This window comes from Pelodiscus sinensis, chromosome 1 (genome assembly GCF_049634645.1).
Source record: "Pelodiscus sinensis isolate JC-2024 chromosome 1, ASM4963464v1, whole genome shotgun sequence".
Lineage (NCBI taxonomy): Eukaryota > Metazoa > Chordata > Testudines > Trionychidae > Pelodiscus > Pelodiscus sinensis.
Genome location: NC_134711.1, coordinates 140,039,249 through 140,057,460, shown reverse-complemented (window position 1 = coordinate 140,057,460; position 18,212 = coordinate 140,039,249). Strand labels below are relative to the sequence as shown.

Here is an 18,212-nt window from a genome sequence, read left to right as displayed (position 1 = left end):
AGCTACACACATTTTTGAGGGATGCCACAGGCATGAGCAGCCTTGCCTGCCTTGAAGATTTGACTGGCCAATTATTTTAATGTCATGCTGGGGGGCAAAATCTCAGTGCAGTGGATCGCTGCAGCGGTGTCACTTCATTTGGAAACAAAGACTGCGTCTCTTCAAAAGTGATTTGGAAACTGAGGAGCTACTGCATTCCGGCATTACTAAGCAGGGAAGCAGAGGGTGTCATCTTTGCTGGGGCTTTCTTCAAGATTTCCAGCAGAGGTTCCAGAGATCTAAGCGTTCATGACCTCATCCGGTCTGCAGGGAACACAATGGGGGTAGAAAGGGCAACCAGGCTAAAACGTTCTTTCCAGATGTAGACAAAGCAGAGCTGCAGGGAGAGCCGCTGCTCCCCAGGCAGATGAAGCGCTTCCAGTGCTGCACGCTGAAGCGACAATCTGAAACCTTCTGCGCTATCCCTGTGCTGGAGCCCTGGGCCCGCCTTCGGCCGGATCGGGCCCCGCGCGCTGCACCCAGGGGGCGGTGGGGCTCCCCGCCCTTACCCGCGCCGCCGCCACCGCCATGCAGGGGAGCGGGGAGACGCCCGGGCGTGACGTCACCTCACGCCCGGGCTTTTGAAACGGAAAAGGCGGCAGCAGCGCACGCGGTCTGGAGTCCGGCCCCGCAGAAGGCGGACGGGAGGGGGGAGGGGAAGGCACCAAGGGACCGGGTGCAGGCAATGAGGGAAAGGGCGGGAGGGGGACAGGGTGATGCTGGGAGAGGGCAGGGGAAGGGCTGGGGGCTGGGGAGAAGGCTTGTAAGAAGGGGTGGGGATGGAGCAAGGCATGTGTGAGGGCACCAGCATGAGGGGAACGGGGGCAGAGGATGGTGAGGGGGTGGGCACCAGGGAAAAAGGAGGTGGGGGCAGTGAGGGAAGGGGGAGGCACCAGGAGGGTGCAGGGCTAAGGGAAGGTGCAGGTGCCAGGGGATTCTGGGTGTGAAGCAGAAGGGCAGACACCTGCAGGGGAGGGACTAGCACCAGAGGAGAGATGCAGGGCGGGTTTGTAGAGGGAGGTGTTAGAGGGGATGAAGAGGGGTAGCTCACATGATCAGTGGGGCTACTGGAGGAGTGGGCACAGGGGGGAGAGAAGAGCTGGTGGAGGGGGGCAGATTGCAGGAGGGCTGAGGGCAGTGTGAAGCACAGGAGTCAGGACAGGAGAGGAGGGTGAGGAGTTGGGAGGCAGCAGGCACCAGGGAAGCTGATGGAGCAAGGGGAGGAGACCTGGCAGCAGAGACAAAAGGGAAAGGTTTATAAAACATTTATTAATAACTTGGTATGCTGCCCACGGCCAGTTTGTTTGCGCCCCACGGTGCAGTTTGGGTTTACGTGGGGATCAACACGTGGCCAGCAAGTGGGAGCCAAAACAAAAAAGTAGTCAGTGTAATGATCTTCTGTTGATATGCATTTTAGTAGTTAAATTCTTGGACTGTCATTGCTCATGAAAAATGCTGTCACAGAACTGCAGAACTGACTTAAATGGGGCCTCTTTGTTGTGTAGTCTTGCCTTAATCTTTGTATTCATGTCTGTCAGTGTGAGAGAAGCTATTTGTATATATTTGCTTGCATATGCAACCACACTTAAGTTGAGTCCCTCAGCATGTTCTGTAAGTATCAGTGTGGCCCCAGGGCTTCCAAAGTTGAGTTGCCCTAGCTCATCCCTGACAGGTGTCTGTCTAACCTGGTCTTAAATATCTGCAATTTAAGCCCATTGTTTCTCACCCTAACCTCAGAGGCCAAGCAGAACAATTTTTCTTCGTCCTCCTTATGACACTCTTTTAGGGTATGTCTACACTACAAAGTTAATTCGAACTAACAGACGTTAGTTCGAATTAACTTTCATAGGCGCTACACATACAAACCGCTACACATACAAACCATGAGGTGTACCGGTAGTTCAGAATAGGAATCCTAGTCCGAACTACCTAGTTCGAGCCCCGTGTAGCCGCGCTGCACGGGGTTCGAACCAGCGGGGTTTTAAAAATGGCGGCTCCCCGCTTATGCAAATGAAGCCCAGGAAATTAAAATCTCGGGCTTCATTTGCAAGTGTGGTATGCCTACATTACCCTCCTAGTTCGAACTAGGAGGGTAGTGTAGACATACCCCATGATGCTCTCATGTCCCTTTTTGGTCTTCTCTTTTCCAAGTTAAACAAAGTCAATTTCTTCAGCCTTGCCTCATATCTCATGTTCTGTAGACCTTTCATCATTTGTGTCGATCTTCCCTGGACTTTCTCCAGTTTATTCATATTTCCTGAAATGTGGCGCCCAGAACTGGACATGATACTCCAGCTGGAGCCTAATGTAGATGGCTCATTCCCTGCCTAGGGGATGTGAGACTGGGCGGGTTAATTTCCAATTCTCCTGTTTATTCTTTTCCTAAGCCAGGAGGGCACAGTAGTGCTGATGGAGGTCGCAGAGGTGATGGAAGCCAGATCCAAGATCAATGAGCCCTGGGAAATGGGCCCATTGAAAGGAGACTGGACCTGTGGATGCTTTGGGGGTCAGCAGTAAGGGCCTGCTTTGGGAAGCCCCCTTTTTGAGGTGAATGAGACACCACCCAGAAGCAGGCGCCACAGACACTAACTGCAGATTCATGGGACGGCTCTCACAGATCTTGCACATGCATGAGAGGATAGATCTGCAGGGGGGCCAGATGGGCCAGTTGCCCCGTGAGGAAAAATATAAAATGTAGTTTAAAATAGATGTCACGTTTTTAAAAAGAATACCATATCTCCTGCCTATTGTTTATTTTTGTCTCTTTAGGCCCCCAGTTAAAATTTTCAAAAGCACTTGAGTGACTAAAGTCATTTTTGAAAATTGGACTTGGAAATCTAAGCTCAAAGTTTCAAAGGTAATTAAGCTCCTAAAGAGACAGTTGCCAACTCAGATCTTCAAATAAATCTATCTGATCTTTACACACCTTTGAAAATCTGGTCATAAGTGTCCTAGTCAGTTCTGAACGTGAGATGTAGGAGCCCAGTCCTAATTCCTTCAGGCTTTTTTTTTGTTTTGTTTTGTTTTAATTTGACCGTTTATCTACACTAATTCTCCTCCTTTCTCTTTCACTATCCAATAAATACATGGATCAAAATTATAGGTGCTTTGTGAATATGCTGACTTGAGGGTGGAAAAATTTCATATTGTCATGTATGATTCCTGGTAACGCATCTCAAATATGAAAAACTAGGTTGATACCTGTTCATATCAGGAGCTGTTGAATTTAGTTCACCATTTGCAGTATCTCATTAGGATGTTTAGTGGAGAAGATATTGTTGTTGTTTTTTATTTATACTGTGGGCAAAGCATGGGCTCACAAGAATTCCTCCATTGTTTTACCATGAGTCTCAAAACATTTGGTATAGTAATCACCTAATAAACCATCTTGTTAGTCTTTAAAGTGCTACATAGTCCTGTTTTTTCTTCAAAACATTTAGTGTTTTTTCTAAAGGCCTGGAGTCAATTGATTATGTAGGAATCTCAGCTTTTATTTAAAAAAAGTTCTCTATACTTCTGGGCCTTACAGCTAAGGAGGAAAGCTTTAAAACATGAACCCTAAATACTCAAGAAACAAAAGGCCAATACAAATCCAACATGTTTTATTTTTAAAAAATTTTATGATTTGTAGACCATTCTCATAACTTTGTATAGGCGTTCCTTGTGATTTTTTGGGTTAGCAATACTGCTCTTTGGTGAATTTAGAGAGGTCTCTCCCTTCAGTTTCCCTTTCCACCCTCCTTTTTTGTCACAGGTCATCAGAGAATCATAGAGACAATAGAGAGTAGGGTGAGTCCATGACTATGATTAATGACAGTGGTCTGAATGAGCTATCTACTGCCATCTGTTAATCAACTGTAGGAAAAGGCTTCACAAGCAGACCTTATTTATATAAACAACCTACTTTGCCACAGAGATCCGAAGACACACTTGCTGTGTCAAGGTGATCAATTTTGGCTCTTTTGGGTTGAAATTCACTTAAGACTTGGAGCTGGGAGAATGAAATGTTGTTATCCATATTGTATGATTAAAAGGTTAAAGACCTGTACTTAATATCACCTGGCTTAGGGTCTACCATAACTTGAACACTAAGCAGAGGATAGTGAGTCACATCTAACTGAAAGTCACAGAAGATGGTGGTGTAGAGTCTATTTGGGAGTCCTCAATTATATCTGACACTTTACATCTGGTGTTTAAAGGCAGAGCTGACTAGAATCAATTGAGAGTCCTTGTCTTGTCTCGGTGATCGCTTGAGCAAAAATCATTGATAAAATCTTGTGTAGACTGACCTTGGACTCAACATGCAGGCAGCGTGTTGAAGGGCAGTGCAAAGGAGGCAGTGATGGTGAGGTACCATATTACCTAGTGAAATCATTGGTGCTGAAATCACTAAGGCCTGGAATTTGACCACCGAACTGATACTTTCTTAACAAAAACTCCATTTTTGCTATTTAAAAAGAAAATTGATGTAAAAAAAACTGCATTGCTCTCTGGTAACTTTTTAAAAATCAAACTTTAAACTCTATTGAAAAAATTGGATAGTTTGCAATTGAAAATATTTGACCTACACTTAAGGCAACTGATTTAATTTTGTGTAAAATTTTGCATAATAAAGGATGGCATTTTTTTTGGAAAATGTTCAACTATATTGATATACATTTTGATCAGATCTACTTCTGATGTGATATTTGTGTGCGTGCATGGGGGGGGGCCACCGCCAAAATGGTTTGAATTGGGCCCTGCACTTCCTAAAGCCTGCCCTGAGTCCAAGTATCTACATTTGCGGTAGGTGGCTTTTAACATCTTGACTGTATTTGGCTCTACGTATATGTGTTAGTCAGCTATGAACACAAGTAAATCTCATAATCTCTGCATTTTGACTTAATCATCTGAGCACTTCTCTTGACTGAAATCACTCCAGGCATCAAGGCTCTTACCCAGCAAAGGATTTGGTACTATTTCCACTGATAGTGAGTATTATAATTATACATTAGTCACATATATTTTATTTTATATTTGTATTTGTATCGTCATATACAATTAAATTTTCAGTCATGATCCTGCAGTTTTAACAGGAATTTCACAGTAAATGTGTATTTGTTATTGGAAAAAAACTTGAATCATAAAGCTAAGATAGTGTTCATCAGTGCAGTAAATCCTGTAAGCTGACCACTTGGGTGACCATCAAGGAGAGATTCAAATGCCACTCACCTCACAGACAGCAGCATGTATTTCTATTGGTGGTGCACATCCACACACGCCTTAGTGTACGTATCAACATTTATTCTGCATGTGGATGGAAAAATTAGAAGGAACATTGGAGTTCATGTTTACTTAGTGTTATTTTTTTTCAAGCTCTTTGGCTATGTCTACACTGCAGAGTTTTTGCACAAAAACTTGCAGAGCGTCCACACCACAAGCCCGTTTTTGCACAAGAAAAAGTACAGTAAAGTGTAAGAACACAGGGCATTTTTGCGCAAGAGTTATTCCTTTCCCGACGAGGAATAAGCCTTTTTGTGCAAGAGCTCTTGCGCAAGAAGCCTGCAGTGTAGACATAGCCTTTTATTAGTATTAAATAATCATCAAAAGGCTGGAAAGTTCTGAATATTTTTATCTTTCTACATACATGCCTACAATAATTTTCTCTGACAAAACCCAAAGTGAATACATTAGGAAACTCAAAACAAATTCAAAATTTATAACAATTGTCTGAAAGTGTTTTAAATCTAATATTTGCATGTATTTGACTTTTAATCTATGTACCTTCTCAAAGTCTCAGGTATAATTTTATATCTTCCATGGTCCTTTTTGGGTTGTACAGTGATTTGGTATTTATTATTTAATATACTCCATCACTTATGTTTTAGTGTATTATTAATACAAAGCATTTGTGTTTGTTGAACAGGGAAATTTACAGTATGAAAAATGTTCCTCTTTATGTCTTGACCTTGACTATACTTTGGTCAAAAAATGTGGACCTTGACAAAAATAATTTATTACTTCTGCTCTGCATGCATAAGACATTTTCCTCTAATCTTAAAATGTTAGCAAATAAAACAGTTTTAAGTTCTTGTATTTTGGTGTTTGGAAGGAAATAATGGGTTGAAGCGAGATTTTTAATTCTATTTGTATCCAGTTTAAATAGAGCATATGGAATAGCCAATCTGAAAAAAGATATAAAATCATAGGCCTACTGTTCCATTATGGACACTATCTGTGCTAATCTTTCTGAAAATTTCGATGCATGAACATTTTTATTATTAACATGGTTTTCTATCCCTTCTAAAGAAGTCTGTGAACTATTTGGATGATTTGCTGTGCATTGGCAAGCAGAAACATCAGCTCATGGAAAAACAAAGTAAATTTGATGCAGATTAACGTCATCTGTGGCTCTGAATAACAGTGGCTACAACACTTGGGACATTATGTTCATTTTAATTAAATATTTAATTGGGGGGGAGGGAGGGAGAGAGGGAGAGAGAGAACAACCCATCTCTCTAGGACTGTTTTGACATGGGCCCATTGTGACATAACATTATCTCACAGAACCATAGAAATTATTGGTTTGGAAGAGACCTCAGGAGGTCATTGAGTCCAACCCCCTGCCCAAAGCAGAACCAGCCCCAGCTACCCCAACTAAATCATCCCAGCCAGGGCTTTGTCAAGCCGAGATTTCAAAACCTGTAGGGATGGAGATTCCACCTCCTCCCTGTGAAAACAGGCTCTTTCTGGCCGGGCCTCGTGCGCATAGCTTTCCTAGCCCAAGTTTACCTTCCCCTCAAACCAAAAATCCTGCACTATGTGACTTAAAATCAGTAAAAACCAGGAGTAAGACACCAGGCAGGTAAAGGTCATACAAAGTTCACGCCACTCAAGGGCCATCTCACCCCCTCCCCTTCCCTCTCAGCCTGTCACTAGGCAGACTGAATCTGTCAAGCCTATCACAACTAGGCGCGGGAAAGCTCTTGCTCTCTCTATAAAACAGCTACCCCTCCTGCATGCACTTGAGGGTTCCCGAACATTTGGAAGGCAGAACACGAGCCAGGTTCTGAGGGCTGATCACCCGAGGACCCCCTCCCGCTCATCGAATCTACCGAATCTTTTGCAGAGCGTAACGAATAACGAATATGCTGTTGTCTCTGTTGTCTCTTGTATGTCTGATAAATGTGAGTATTGCTGTGTAAAGTTAGCTAAAGGTTTGATAAATAATAGTGTTAAGAGTAAGTTAATTAGAAGTTTGTTAAATAGTATAGTTAGGAGTTTAGATAGATGTCAGATCTTATGAATAAAATTAATGTAAATATAACTGATAAAAATCCCTGGGGTGTTATTGATAATTACTGGGACTTGGAAAAACCTCAGGGTATTTTCCTCTATTGCATTGCAGTTTGATTATTGTTACTGTTAATAGTTATCTGGCGCCCACGCCTGTAAAAAGCTGATAAATAAAAAGTTATAGTTAGAAGCATTTTAATAAAAGTTAAAAGATATTTAGAAGAAGGTTGCCTGTTTCTGCACCTCTCTGGGGCTGGCCACATTCTCGAACCTTCCATTTTACCTCAACACTCCCTAGGGAACCCATTCCAGTGCTTCACCACCCTCCTAGGGAAATAGTTTTTCCTAATATCCAACCTGGACCTCTCCCACCACAACTTGAGACCATTGCTCCTTGTTCTGCCATCTGTCACTACTGTGAACAGCCTCTCTCCATCCTCTTTGGAACCTCCCTTCAGGAAGTGGAAGGCTGCTATCAAATCCCCCCTCACTCTTCTCTTCTGCAGACTAAATAAACCCAGATCCCTCAGCCTCTCCTCATAGGTCATGTGCTCCACTCTACTCTGAACCGGTCAGGCGTGGGCTGGAGTGCTGTTCCAATTTTGTTCATTAGCATGTACAAAGGATATAGCAAAACAAGAAAGAATGCAAAGGAAATCAACAAAGATGATCAAAGGGATGGAATGCAAACCATATGAGCAAAGGCTAAAGGAATTGGGTATAATTAGTTTGAAAGAAGAAATGAAGGAGGGATATGACAGTGGTCTTCAAAAAAAGTTGTTCTTTTGCTGCAGAGGGCAGGATAAGACACAATGGGTTCTAACTACAGAACAACAGATTAGGTTAAACTTTTAACTGTAAGAACAGTAGGATGAAGGAACAGACTGCCTAGGGAAATTGTGGAGGCTTCTTCATATTAGGCTTTTCAAAAGGAGGTGAGATAGACATCTGTCGTGGATGGCTCAGATGCAAGAAATCCTAGTCTTGACAGATTAGATGATGTTGGTGGTCCCTTCTAACCTTATGGTTCTATGAATCTCTAACTCACTCTCACTGGAAACAATGAAGAAAGGTGGCCATTTTGAAAAAGAAAATACAGGACTATGTAGCACTTTAAAGACTAACAAGATGGTTTATTAGATGATGAGCTTTCGTGGGCCAGACCCACTTCCTCAGATCAAATAGTGGAAGAAAATAGTCACAACCATATATACCAAAGGATACAATTAAAAAAATGAACACATATGAAAAGGACAAAAAAGCTCATCATCTAATAAACCATCTTGTTAGTCTTTAAAGTGCTACATAGTCCTGTATTTTGTTTCAGCTACACCAGACTAACACGACTACATTTCTATCACTATTTTGAAAAAGAGCTGCTTAGATGAGGGCAGCATGTCCTCAGTTCCACTAAAAGCAATAAAAGCCATTTTGAATGAAGGCAAATAGTGAGTTTCGCTGCAGACAAAATGTATTCTCCAGCTTCTGCTGACAGATAACTTTGTTGTTACAGTTAACAGCAAAAATGACAGTTACTCCTAAATATTTCTTTGGAAAAGGTACCTGTTACACCAGCCCTACTTAACAGTGAGAGTAGGAGAGGGAACCAGCGACAGGGGAATGTGAGATGCAAAAGGCAGGGGGAGGTCCATAGGAAAATGGAGGAAAGTGGATGTGTGAGTTGGGGACGACTGGGAGATGCAAGAGGCACAGGAAATGTTGAGGGCAGTAGGTTGGAGTAAACTTGAGTGTGCACTGCAAATGCTTTGTGCTTCTCTGGCTATAGGAAACAGCTGTAAATACAGCTTGCCTGGCTAGTGTGCGCTGGTTAATTTGGGTTGCTCCAGTCTGGCATAAAACAGTGGGAGAGTACTGGTGACTCCCTGGGTCTGTGTATCACTGTGTGGATATTGGAGCGCAGAGCTCAGGCCCAGGTTAATACATTCTTAACCTCGGGCTGGAAAGCAGTATAGGTGTTCAAGCTCTGGGTTGCCAAACTTGGGGTCTATTGATTTGAATCTCACTTACCCTGGGCTTACATGGCTGGGCAGACAGACTCTAAAAACAGGGTGTACATTTTTGTTTTACATGCAACCTGTGGTTCTTATTATCCCTCGTTATTAGTAACATTAGTTCGGACTAAGGGCTTTAGTCCAAACAAACACGTCCTGGCGTGCACTTCCTGGTTCGAATCAGCTGTGATTTGAACTAGCGCACTGGCGAGATTATGTTAATGAAACGCGGGATATTTAAATCCCCGCTTGTCAGCCGATGGTCAGGGCAGTGTGTGTGTGTATGTTTCCGAGAAAAGGTTTAATGTCCGTGTCTTTACAGCTAGGACCGGGGTCCCATCTGTAGCCAGACACAAACCCCGTCTTGTTTTTCCACAAACCCCATCTTGTTTCCCCCCCCCCCCCTCTCAGAGAGCAAGAGAAAGGCAGTCAGCCTTTGATGCCCTGGGAACACAGGTGTGCTGCCTGTCCCTGACTCTACCATAAACAAAAACCAGACAGTAAATGGGCTAGCTGGTGACCCGGGGCCTCCCGTCGCCCTGATGGCTAGTACCAGTAATTGACACGCCTGCACTGTCCCAGAGAGGAATCTTCGCCCATCACATACCAGAGGTGCCCATTGTCTGCATTTTCCCAGGTGTAAATTATGCTTTGCACCCTTCGTGGGAAACTTGGCATTCAAAGCCATTTTTCCTAATTGGCCACTTGAGACCAGGAAGAAGCCTACATGACCCAAGGGGTATAAAAAGAGGTTCAGCAGCCCACCCCATTTGAGCTCCAATCATCTATACCTGCTGGCAGGTATTGATTGTTTCCCGAGGTCTGTGGGACGCCCAACCTCGTCCTACTTCTTCCCGAGGGATTGAGAGAAAGACGCTGGCCACGCCAAGTCTGGAACGCAGGGGTGAGAATATATACCTGCTATGTGTCTATTTTGCATGCATTTAATAAGAGCTCAGAGAACCAAAAAGGTTTCATAGTACCTGTAAGTAACTTATTAGTGTAATTTCTGTCCTGTCCTTTGTAGTGTCTGTGTTATCTGTAACACAGTAGTAGCATTTAACAACTAAGTTTACCCTGTAACAATAAAATAGTAACTGTTTAAGCTTTAACCTGACTCCTTCAGTTGCTGTAACAGAACCAAGCACAATTTAAAAGAACTTCAGCCAGTCATAAGGGACTCACTGCCCTGACCGTCGGCTGACACCATCGCAGAGGGTGGCCAGCAGGCCAACAGACGCCCCGAGTTTATAGGAAGAGCTTATTACACCTTAGATTTTAGCTGCTAGAATTCGTAATTCCTTCGCAGTGGGCAGCTTTGGGGAAAGACTGAAAGGTGCCCCAGTGGACTGTGCCACCTGGGTGTGACACAAATCCAAATGCCCAAGCTCTCCCTATATCTGTCCCTAAGACCGGCTGAAGTTCTTTTAAATTGTGCTTGGTTCTGTTACAGCAACTGAAGGAGTCAGGTTAAAGCTTAAACAGTTACAGGTTTATTGAGGAAGCTTATAAATCATATGGTTGCAATGGCTATTGTTCTATTTCTTAACTACTAGCAAAATATAGATCTTAAAAATGGTTACAAAGAAGATAAAGATAGAAAAATAGAACTAATGGTATCAAGTAACAGCTTACTCTTTCTATGTGTACACTTAAGACAGAGGACCACATCCAGGTACAATTTTTACCCCCTTCTGTGCCTCTCGACTCCAGCATGTCAGGCCAGGGCCGGTCCCTCAATTCCTAGGAAAGACGAAAATACGAGGTGGGCGTCCCCATAGAACCTCGGGAGGTCAAACACCTAACCCAACCAGCAGGTAGAGGGTAGAATGACACTCAAAGTGAGTGTGTGCTGGACCTATCTTATATACCCATGAGGACAGTATTTCTCTTTCTCGTCTGTCATGCCAAATGGGGCTGGTCTGTCTTTTGTGAGACCAGTTCTTACAAGGGAGTTGTGAACTTCATTTACACTTGTAAGAGAGATAACTAAATTGGAAGTACAGGGGATTCTTTTCTCAGTGGGAAATTCCTCTCCCAGGGACTGTGTGTGTGTTCGAATCAACATAGGTGCCAGCCGGTGGCAGTTCTCGCAGCCTCAAGGCCAGCTTATTGCCTTAATCGCTCTCTCCTCATATCTATGTTTTCAGCTTCTCAGGATCAGATGAGCCAGCATAGACTATGCTGATTTTATTGCTCCTTCTCTGTCCTGTATGCTTCAGGAACCTCAGAGAGGCAAATAAGATGGATGTGATGGGGGGGAGGGGGTGTCTGTCTGGCTACATTCCACCCCCTGATATGACACACCATGTCCCAGGAATGCAAGATGGTGGTTTGCCAGCACCTCTTGCCCACCTTGGAGGAATCTAAAAGTACCCAATGGCCTGATTAGAGGGTTTAGGATCTAGGAATTGACTAGGGACCTTTCCTGGTGCTGTGTATCAAATGTGCACACAAGACATAGCTACATTAACTAGGCATTGCACAATACATAGGGTTATGCAAAAAGGAGTACAACAATCAAAACAATTAAAACAGTGGTCATAATAGAGTGTAGGAAAGGAGTTAAGGAAAGTTTTAGCTGTTGGGCTAACCAAGTTAGCCATGAGTTATTTACATTCTTAGTTACAGCATGTCTTATCCCATTCCGTTCATTGCCACTTCCCTTGCCTCCCCCCAAAGTTATTTTGAGGACTGCGGTAGTCGCTGTCATCGAACCATATCGGTCCCCATCGGAAGATGTCACTCTTTTTCACCAGTCATTTGGGCTGAGAGGGACAAACTCGATTCCCAGTCCAGTGGAGGAGTCAAGTAAGGTGTTCTGGTACAGCAGTAGCAGTTGGGATGAGGAAGAAGACCATGGCGAGTTGGAGTACCATGTCTCATTTTCAATAGTCGGTAACTAACAACAGTGGTCGCAAGCGCTACAACAGCAAGCGGTGTATATATATACAAAAATTCATGGTGGTTTCCCGGATCCACACCAGCATTGGGAGGGATCCATCCCACTGGAGCGCTGTTCAGGGATATTGCCTCAGTTTCCTGTGATAAAACATAAGGTTTGCCGGTCTTGGATACAATCCAAGCCTCAGTAATGGTTATTGGTGTTAGCCCAGCATCTGCAGTGGTCCAGACTCCTTTTCCCTTGTAGGAGTGCAGTAAATGAATTTATGTTCCCAAACTGGGGTGTTGGGACAAGGGCTATTAAGCAGTTTAGTCCCATGACTGTAAACAACCCTGTTGCCACTGGGGTTGAGTAAGTAAAACCAATTCCTGAAACAATTTCCAGTCCAGTTAAAACATACTCCCACCCTTGCTTACTGGTGGGTAGTATACCAATATAATATACTTGCCAGGTTGCCCATAGTACTTTTCCATCTTTTAGTTTGGCAAACCATTGTCCTTCTGTTATATGTTTCCTTGAGTTCAGCACTTAGGGTGCAAGCTTGTACCAGATCTTTGGCTTGTTTGTGGGTGATAGGCCACCCCCTGACATGTGCCTGCCGCACTAGCTCATCGCTTTCTGTGTGTCCCAAGGTTTTATGTAGCCAAATGTACAGGCGTTCCCAATCCACCTGGGCAGCAAAAATTTGTACTGCTGCATCTGCTAGGTTATTTAACTGTGCAGCTAGAGTGTTATTCTTTTGGACACATGACTTATGCTTAAGGCATGTTGGGTTGCATGCTGGTATATCCATTTCCAATATTCCAATCTCCAAACAGGCTTTCCTATTTCCCAGTTATTATTCTTCCAATTAGTTATCCCCTGGGTGGCTCCAGCCCATATAGCATAGGAGTTAGTGTAGATGGTACTGGCCCCTGCCTCACAAGCTAATTGATTCCTGCCAGCTCTGCAAGCTGAGCTGTTCCTTCTATGTCTGTGGTCAGGGGTGTAGCAGATAGGGGTGTCCACTATCCTTTGAAAAAAAGCCAGGCAGCCTGTATTCACATATAATGTTGAATTTAAAAGCAAGCCAAAAGTGTTATCAACTCAGCCTTGAAAGAGACAGTTAAGTTTCAAAGCTTGAATTTCTAAACTAATAATTTGGTTTCTAGAAAGTTAAATGTCCTTAAAGAATTGAAGGCCCAACAGAAGCACTAACTAATTTGTGCCTTGTCTGTTTGCAATTTTAAGCAAGAGGACATTATCCAAAACAAAATAAAACTAGTTCATTTGAAACCCACAAAATAGAGTTACAATATATAGAGATAGAAATGTAGCCGTGTTAGTCTGGGGTAGTTGAAGCAAAATGCAGGACAATGTAGCACTTTAAAGACTAACAAGATGGTTTATTAGATGATGAGCTTTCGTGGGCCAGACCCACTTCCTCAGATCAAATAGTGGAAGAAAGTAGTCACAACCATATATACCATATTCCACAGAGATTTCAACAACCTACACCCCACCATCAACCTCAGCCTGGACCATTCTACACGAGAGATCCACTTCCTGGACACCACCGTACAAATCAACAATGGAAGATTAGACACCACTCTCTACAGAAAACCCACCGACTCATACAGTTACCTACATGCATCCAGCTCCCATCCAGAACACACCACACGATCCATCGTCTATAGCCAAGCCCTTCGATACAACCGCATCTGCTCTAACCCCACTGACAGAGACCAGAAGCTTCAGGATCTCTACCAAGCATTTATAAATCTCAACTACCCACCCAGAGAAATAAAAAAGCAAATTGAAAGAGCCAGACGAATACCTAGAAACCATCTACTTCAAGACAGACCCAAGAAAACCAACAATAGAACACCACTTGTCATCACCTACAACCCCCAACTTAAACCTGTCCAACACATTATCAATAAACTACAGCCTATATTGGAACAGGATACCATACTCAAAGAGGCTCTGGGAGACAGACCCATAGTCTCCTATAGACAACCACCTAACCTCAAGATGATTCTTACCAACCACCACAGGACATACCACACTAATACCAACCCTGGTACCTTCCCTTGCAACAAACCCCGTTGCCAGCTTTGTCCACATATTCATTCTGCTGATACCATTATTGGACCTAACCAAGTGAGTTATAAGATCAAGAACACATATTCCTGCGCATCCAGAAATATAATCTATGCTATCATGTGCCGAAAGTGTCCGTCTGCTATGTACATTGGACAAACATCTCAGACACTTCGCCAAAGGATTAATGCCCACGAAACAGATATCAGACAAGATCACAAAGAGAAAACAGTTTCTTGCCACTTTAACCAGAAAGGACACTCTCTAAATGACTTAGCCACCTGCATTCTGCTACAAAGACCTTTTACATCTGCACTTGAAAGGGAATCCTCTGAACTGTCATTTATGTTAAAATTCGACACTTGCCAACAAGGACTTAACAAGACTTTGAACTTTCTCACCCATTACCAAGACAGTTTCCCCAATTATCACCTGTAATACCATTAACTCACAAACATCCCACTCTCCCTACCTTTAATATCAGCAATTCACAGACACTTACCTTCCTTCCTCCCCCTTCCCACCCCCCCGCATCCCCCTTCTGTTCTGCAATGTGATTTGTCCTTTTCATATTTGTTCATTTTTTTAATTGTATCCTTTGGTATATATGGTTGTGACTACTTTCTTCCACTATTTGATCTGAGGAAGTGGGTCTGGCCCACGAAAGCTCATCATCTAATAAACCATCTTGTTAGTCTTTAAAGTGCTACATTGTCCTGCATTTTGCTTCAATATATAGAGCTTATTCTTTATGCAGTTAACCAATTAAGTTTCAGTAGAATCCCTAATTTTCCTTTGCAGATTTAACAATGGTGTCCATAGACAAAATGTTTACATTTGATTGTTTCTTTGCATAGATGGTTTGCACATTGTTAAGAGGCTGCAAAGAAACAAGGTGTCATTTTTAAAACAAGATTTCCCTTCACCTATTACAACCATCACTTAATTCCTTCCACACTCCCATGGAGTCCACCTTTTATCTTCACATTCCCTCAAATCACTTGCTTTGTCCTTTCAAAGAAAATGTCTCATTCCTAGTAACTTTCCAATGTCTGCTCTACTTTCCTTATTCCTTCAACTATGCCCATAGGGCTCCAAACTTTTTGCCTTCCCCTTCTTTTGGTCCATCCTAATTCCTGCTAAATGACTTTTCCCAATGAGACAGGTTTGTCTACTATTAATTTGGTAAGGAGGGTGAGCTTGTTCACTAAACCTCATACCTCCTGGTCCTTTTCTTAAGCATATTCCTGAGGGAAGAAAAAAAAATACATCTGAGAGTTGCTTTAACTCTCAGCACCCATCCTTAAGGGAATCTAGCTCCGTCTGGGTACTGAGGGACATGCATTTCTACCTCTCTACGTCTGCAGCAGAGGCTTTTACATTTTGCAGTTTCATGTTTGCATTCTTATATCAGTCAATTTTGAAGAACACCTCTTTACAGGTTTTCCACAGAAGACAAAAGCTGCAGCTGTTTCTCTCTCCATTGGAGCCAAGGGTTTACATATCCACAGGTAGTTAGCCAATTTGTCTTCTAGGTCTGAAATTGTATGGACAAGCAGTTAACACTTGATCAGACCAAGGGCTATGCCCGAATCTTTGCAAGATTTTGTTCAAAAAGGGGTAACATCTTTTACAAATGCCAATTTCTCAGTCTTCTCTCTGCCTTCTTAAAAGACTACTTACATTTAAACTTTTTCTAGTATACCCAACCTCCTATTGGGACTAAAACAGCAATACCAATACCTCCTTTTTCTTTCTTTCTGGAGGGCTACAATTTGAACTTTCTGATCTCAGGTAGTTTGCTGATAATACTTAGCTATTACCTGCAAAGCTTCTTTGTGCTGCCAGCTAGGGCATTTGCACCACAAAGGAAATCACAACCTGTTGTGGCTCCTGGAGCTTTCACAGCATTTAATCTGTTTGCAGTTTTTACTCATTCTATAGTGTACATGGCATGTTACAGGAAAATGTGCAATCTTTGTTTACAACACTACTTAGCCACATTAAACTTTGCATAGAGTGTAACTCTTTCTTATGCTCACAGTTTTCCTGTACCTTCATTAAACAACTTGGACTGAAATGGTCTTACTGAAAATAAACCAAACCAATTTGTTTTAAACCTACAAACAAGATTACTGGACCTTGAAAACTTCATATATATATATATATATATATATATATATATATATATATATATATATATATATATAATCTACACACAAATACACATACATTCTCTCTGAACCTTTCTTACACTATTTCTACATAGCTGTACAACAATTACATTCCCTTTTATTCATTGGGGTAGTTCAGTTCCAATAGAACCCTCTCCCTTTAGAGTTCTTTTAGCAGTCTCTCTAATCAAATGTATGGATTTGAGTCAAATTTGCCTGGATTATTTACAGACATTCCTTTGGAAAAAGGGCCCATTTTTCCTTCAGAATGACTGTAAAGACACCACAATTTCCTATCTACACCATTTTAGCATTTGCACAACTGCTCAATTCTCTCCATTCTCTGTGTTTCTCTTTTCTTAAAACACTTTCTTATCTCTAAAATAAAAACTGGCCTTATTTCAGATATTACCCTTGTAAGTATGTTTAAGGATTTAGATTTCCAGTACTTACTGCCTTTTCCTCAGTTCTACCACAAGGCTTTCAATCTTATCTGTTATCTGCCTGCTTGTCTGGGCCTGATCCTGTTTTCCATTTCTGCCTGCTTGTCTGGGCCTGATCCTGTTTTCCTTGCTAAATGGAAAGTGGCTCCTTTCCACCGACTCAGGCTTTGACCCATTCTTTAGCTTGCAGACAGTTCTATACTTACAGAACTGCACCCACAACTCCTCAGGATTTCCCCAATCCTTTTCTAACATTTCTGTATCCCATTTTGGGTTGCCCCAACCTTCCTGGGCAAACCCCTTTCTCTATACCACTAAAATCCATGTCTATCATGACAGGCTTCATGTTGCTGTATGTGAACCAGTAGCACAATCCTGCTGACTATGCCAATTCTGTCAGCCGACGGTCAGGGCAGTGTGTGTGTGTATGTTTCCGAGAAAAGGTTTAACGTCCATGTCTTTACTGCTAGGACCGGGGTCCCATCGCAGAGGGTGGCCAGCAGGCCAACAGACACCCCGAGTTTATAGGAAGAGCTTATTACACCTTAGATTTCAGCTGCTAGAATTCGTAATTCCTTCGCAGCGGGCAGCCTTGGGGAAAGACTGAAAGGTGCCCCAGTGGATTGTGCCACCTGGGTGTGACACAAATCCAAATGCCCAAGCTCTCCCTATATCTGTCCCTAAGACCGGCTGAAGTTCTTTTAAATTGTGCTTGGTTCTGTTACAGCAACTGAAGGAGTCAGGTTAAAGCTTAAACAGTTACAGGTTTATTGAGGAAGCTTATAAATCATATGGTTGCAATGGCTATTGTTCTATTTCTTAACTACTAGCAAAATATAGATCTTAAAAATGGTTACAAAGAAGATAAAGATAGAAAAATAGAACTAATGGTACCAAGTAACAGCTTACTCTTTCTATGTGTACACTTAAGACAGAGGACCACATCCAGGTACAATTTTTACCCCCTTCTGTGCCTCTCAACTCCAGCATGTCAGGCCAGGGCCGGTCCCTCAATTCCTAGGAAAGACGAAAATACGAGGTGGAGGTATAGAACCTCGGGAGGTATAGAACCTCCCATAGAACCTCGGGAGGTCAAACACCTAACCCGACCAGCAGGTAGAGGGTAGAATGACACTCAAAGTGAGTGTGTGCTGGACCTATCTTATATACCCATGAGGACAGTATTTCTCTTTCTCGTCTGTCATGCCAAATGGGGCTGGTCTGTCTTTTGTGAGACCAGTTCTTACAAGGGAGTTGTGAACTTCATTTACACTTGTAAGAG

The 18,212-nt window shown here is 42.8% G+C and overlaps 1 protein-coding gene across 6 annotated transcripts in view; it reads right to left on the bottom strand.

Moving 5' to 3' along the window:
- Positions 1 to 6,471: 6,471 nt before the first annotated feature.
- ZNF697 (zinc finger protein 697) overlaps positions 6,472 to 18,212 on the bottom strand; it is a 71,175-nt gene continuing 59,434 nt past the window's right edge. For 2 of the 6 annotated variants that reach the window (XR_012897060.1, XM_075904712.1), the window contains one exon: positions 6,472 to 17,947. Coding sequence is in view for 2 of the 6 variants with exons in the window: in XM_075904712.1 (XP_075760827.1) it covers positions 17,922 to 17,947 (26 nt within the window). In the remaining 4 variants the exon portion in view is untranslated. The remainder of the gene's footprint in view (positions 17,948 to 18,212) is intronic. The other 4 variants (XR_012897054.1, XR_012897050.1, XR_012897059.1 and 1 more) reach the window with 4 other exon arrangements.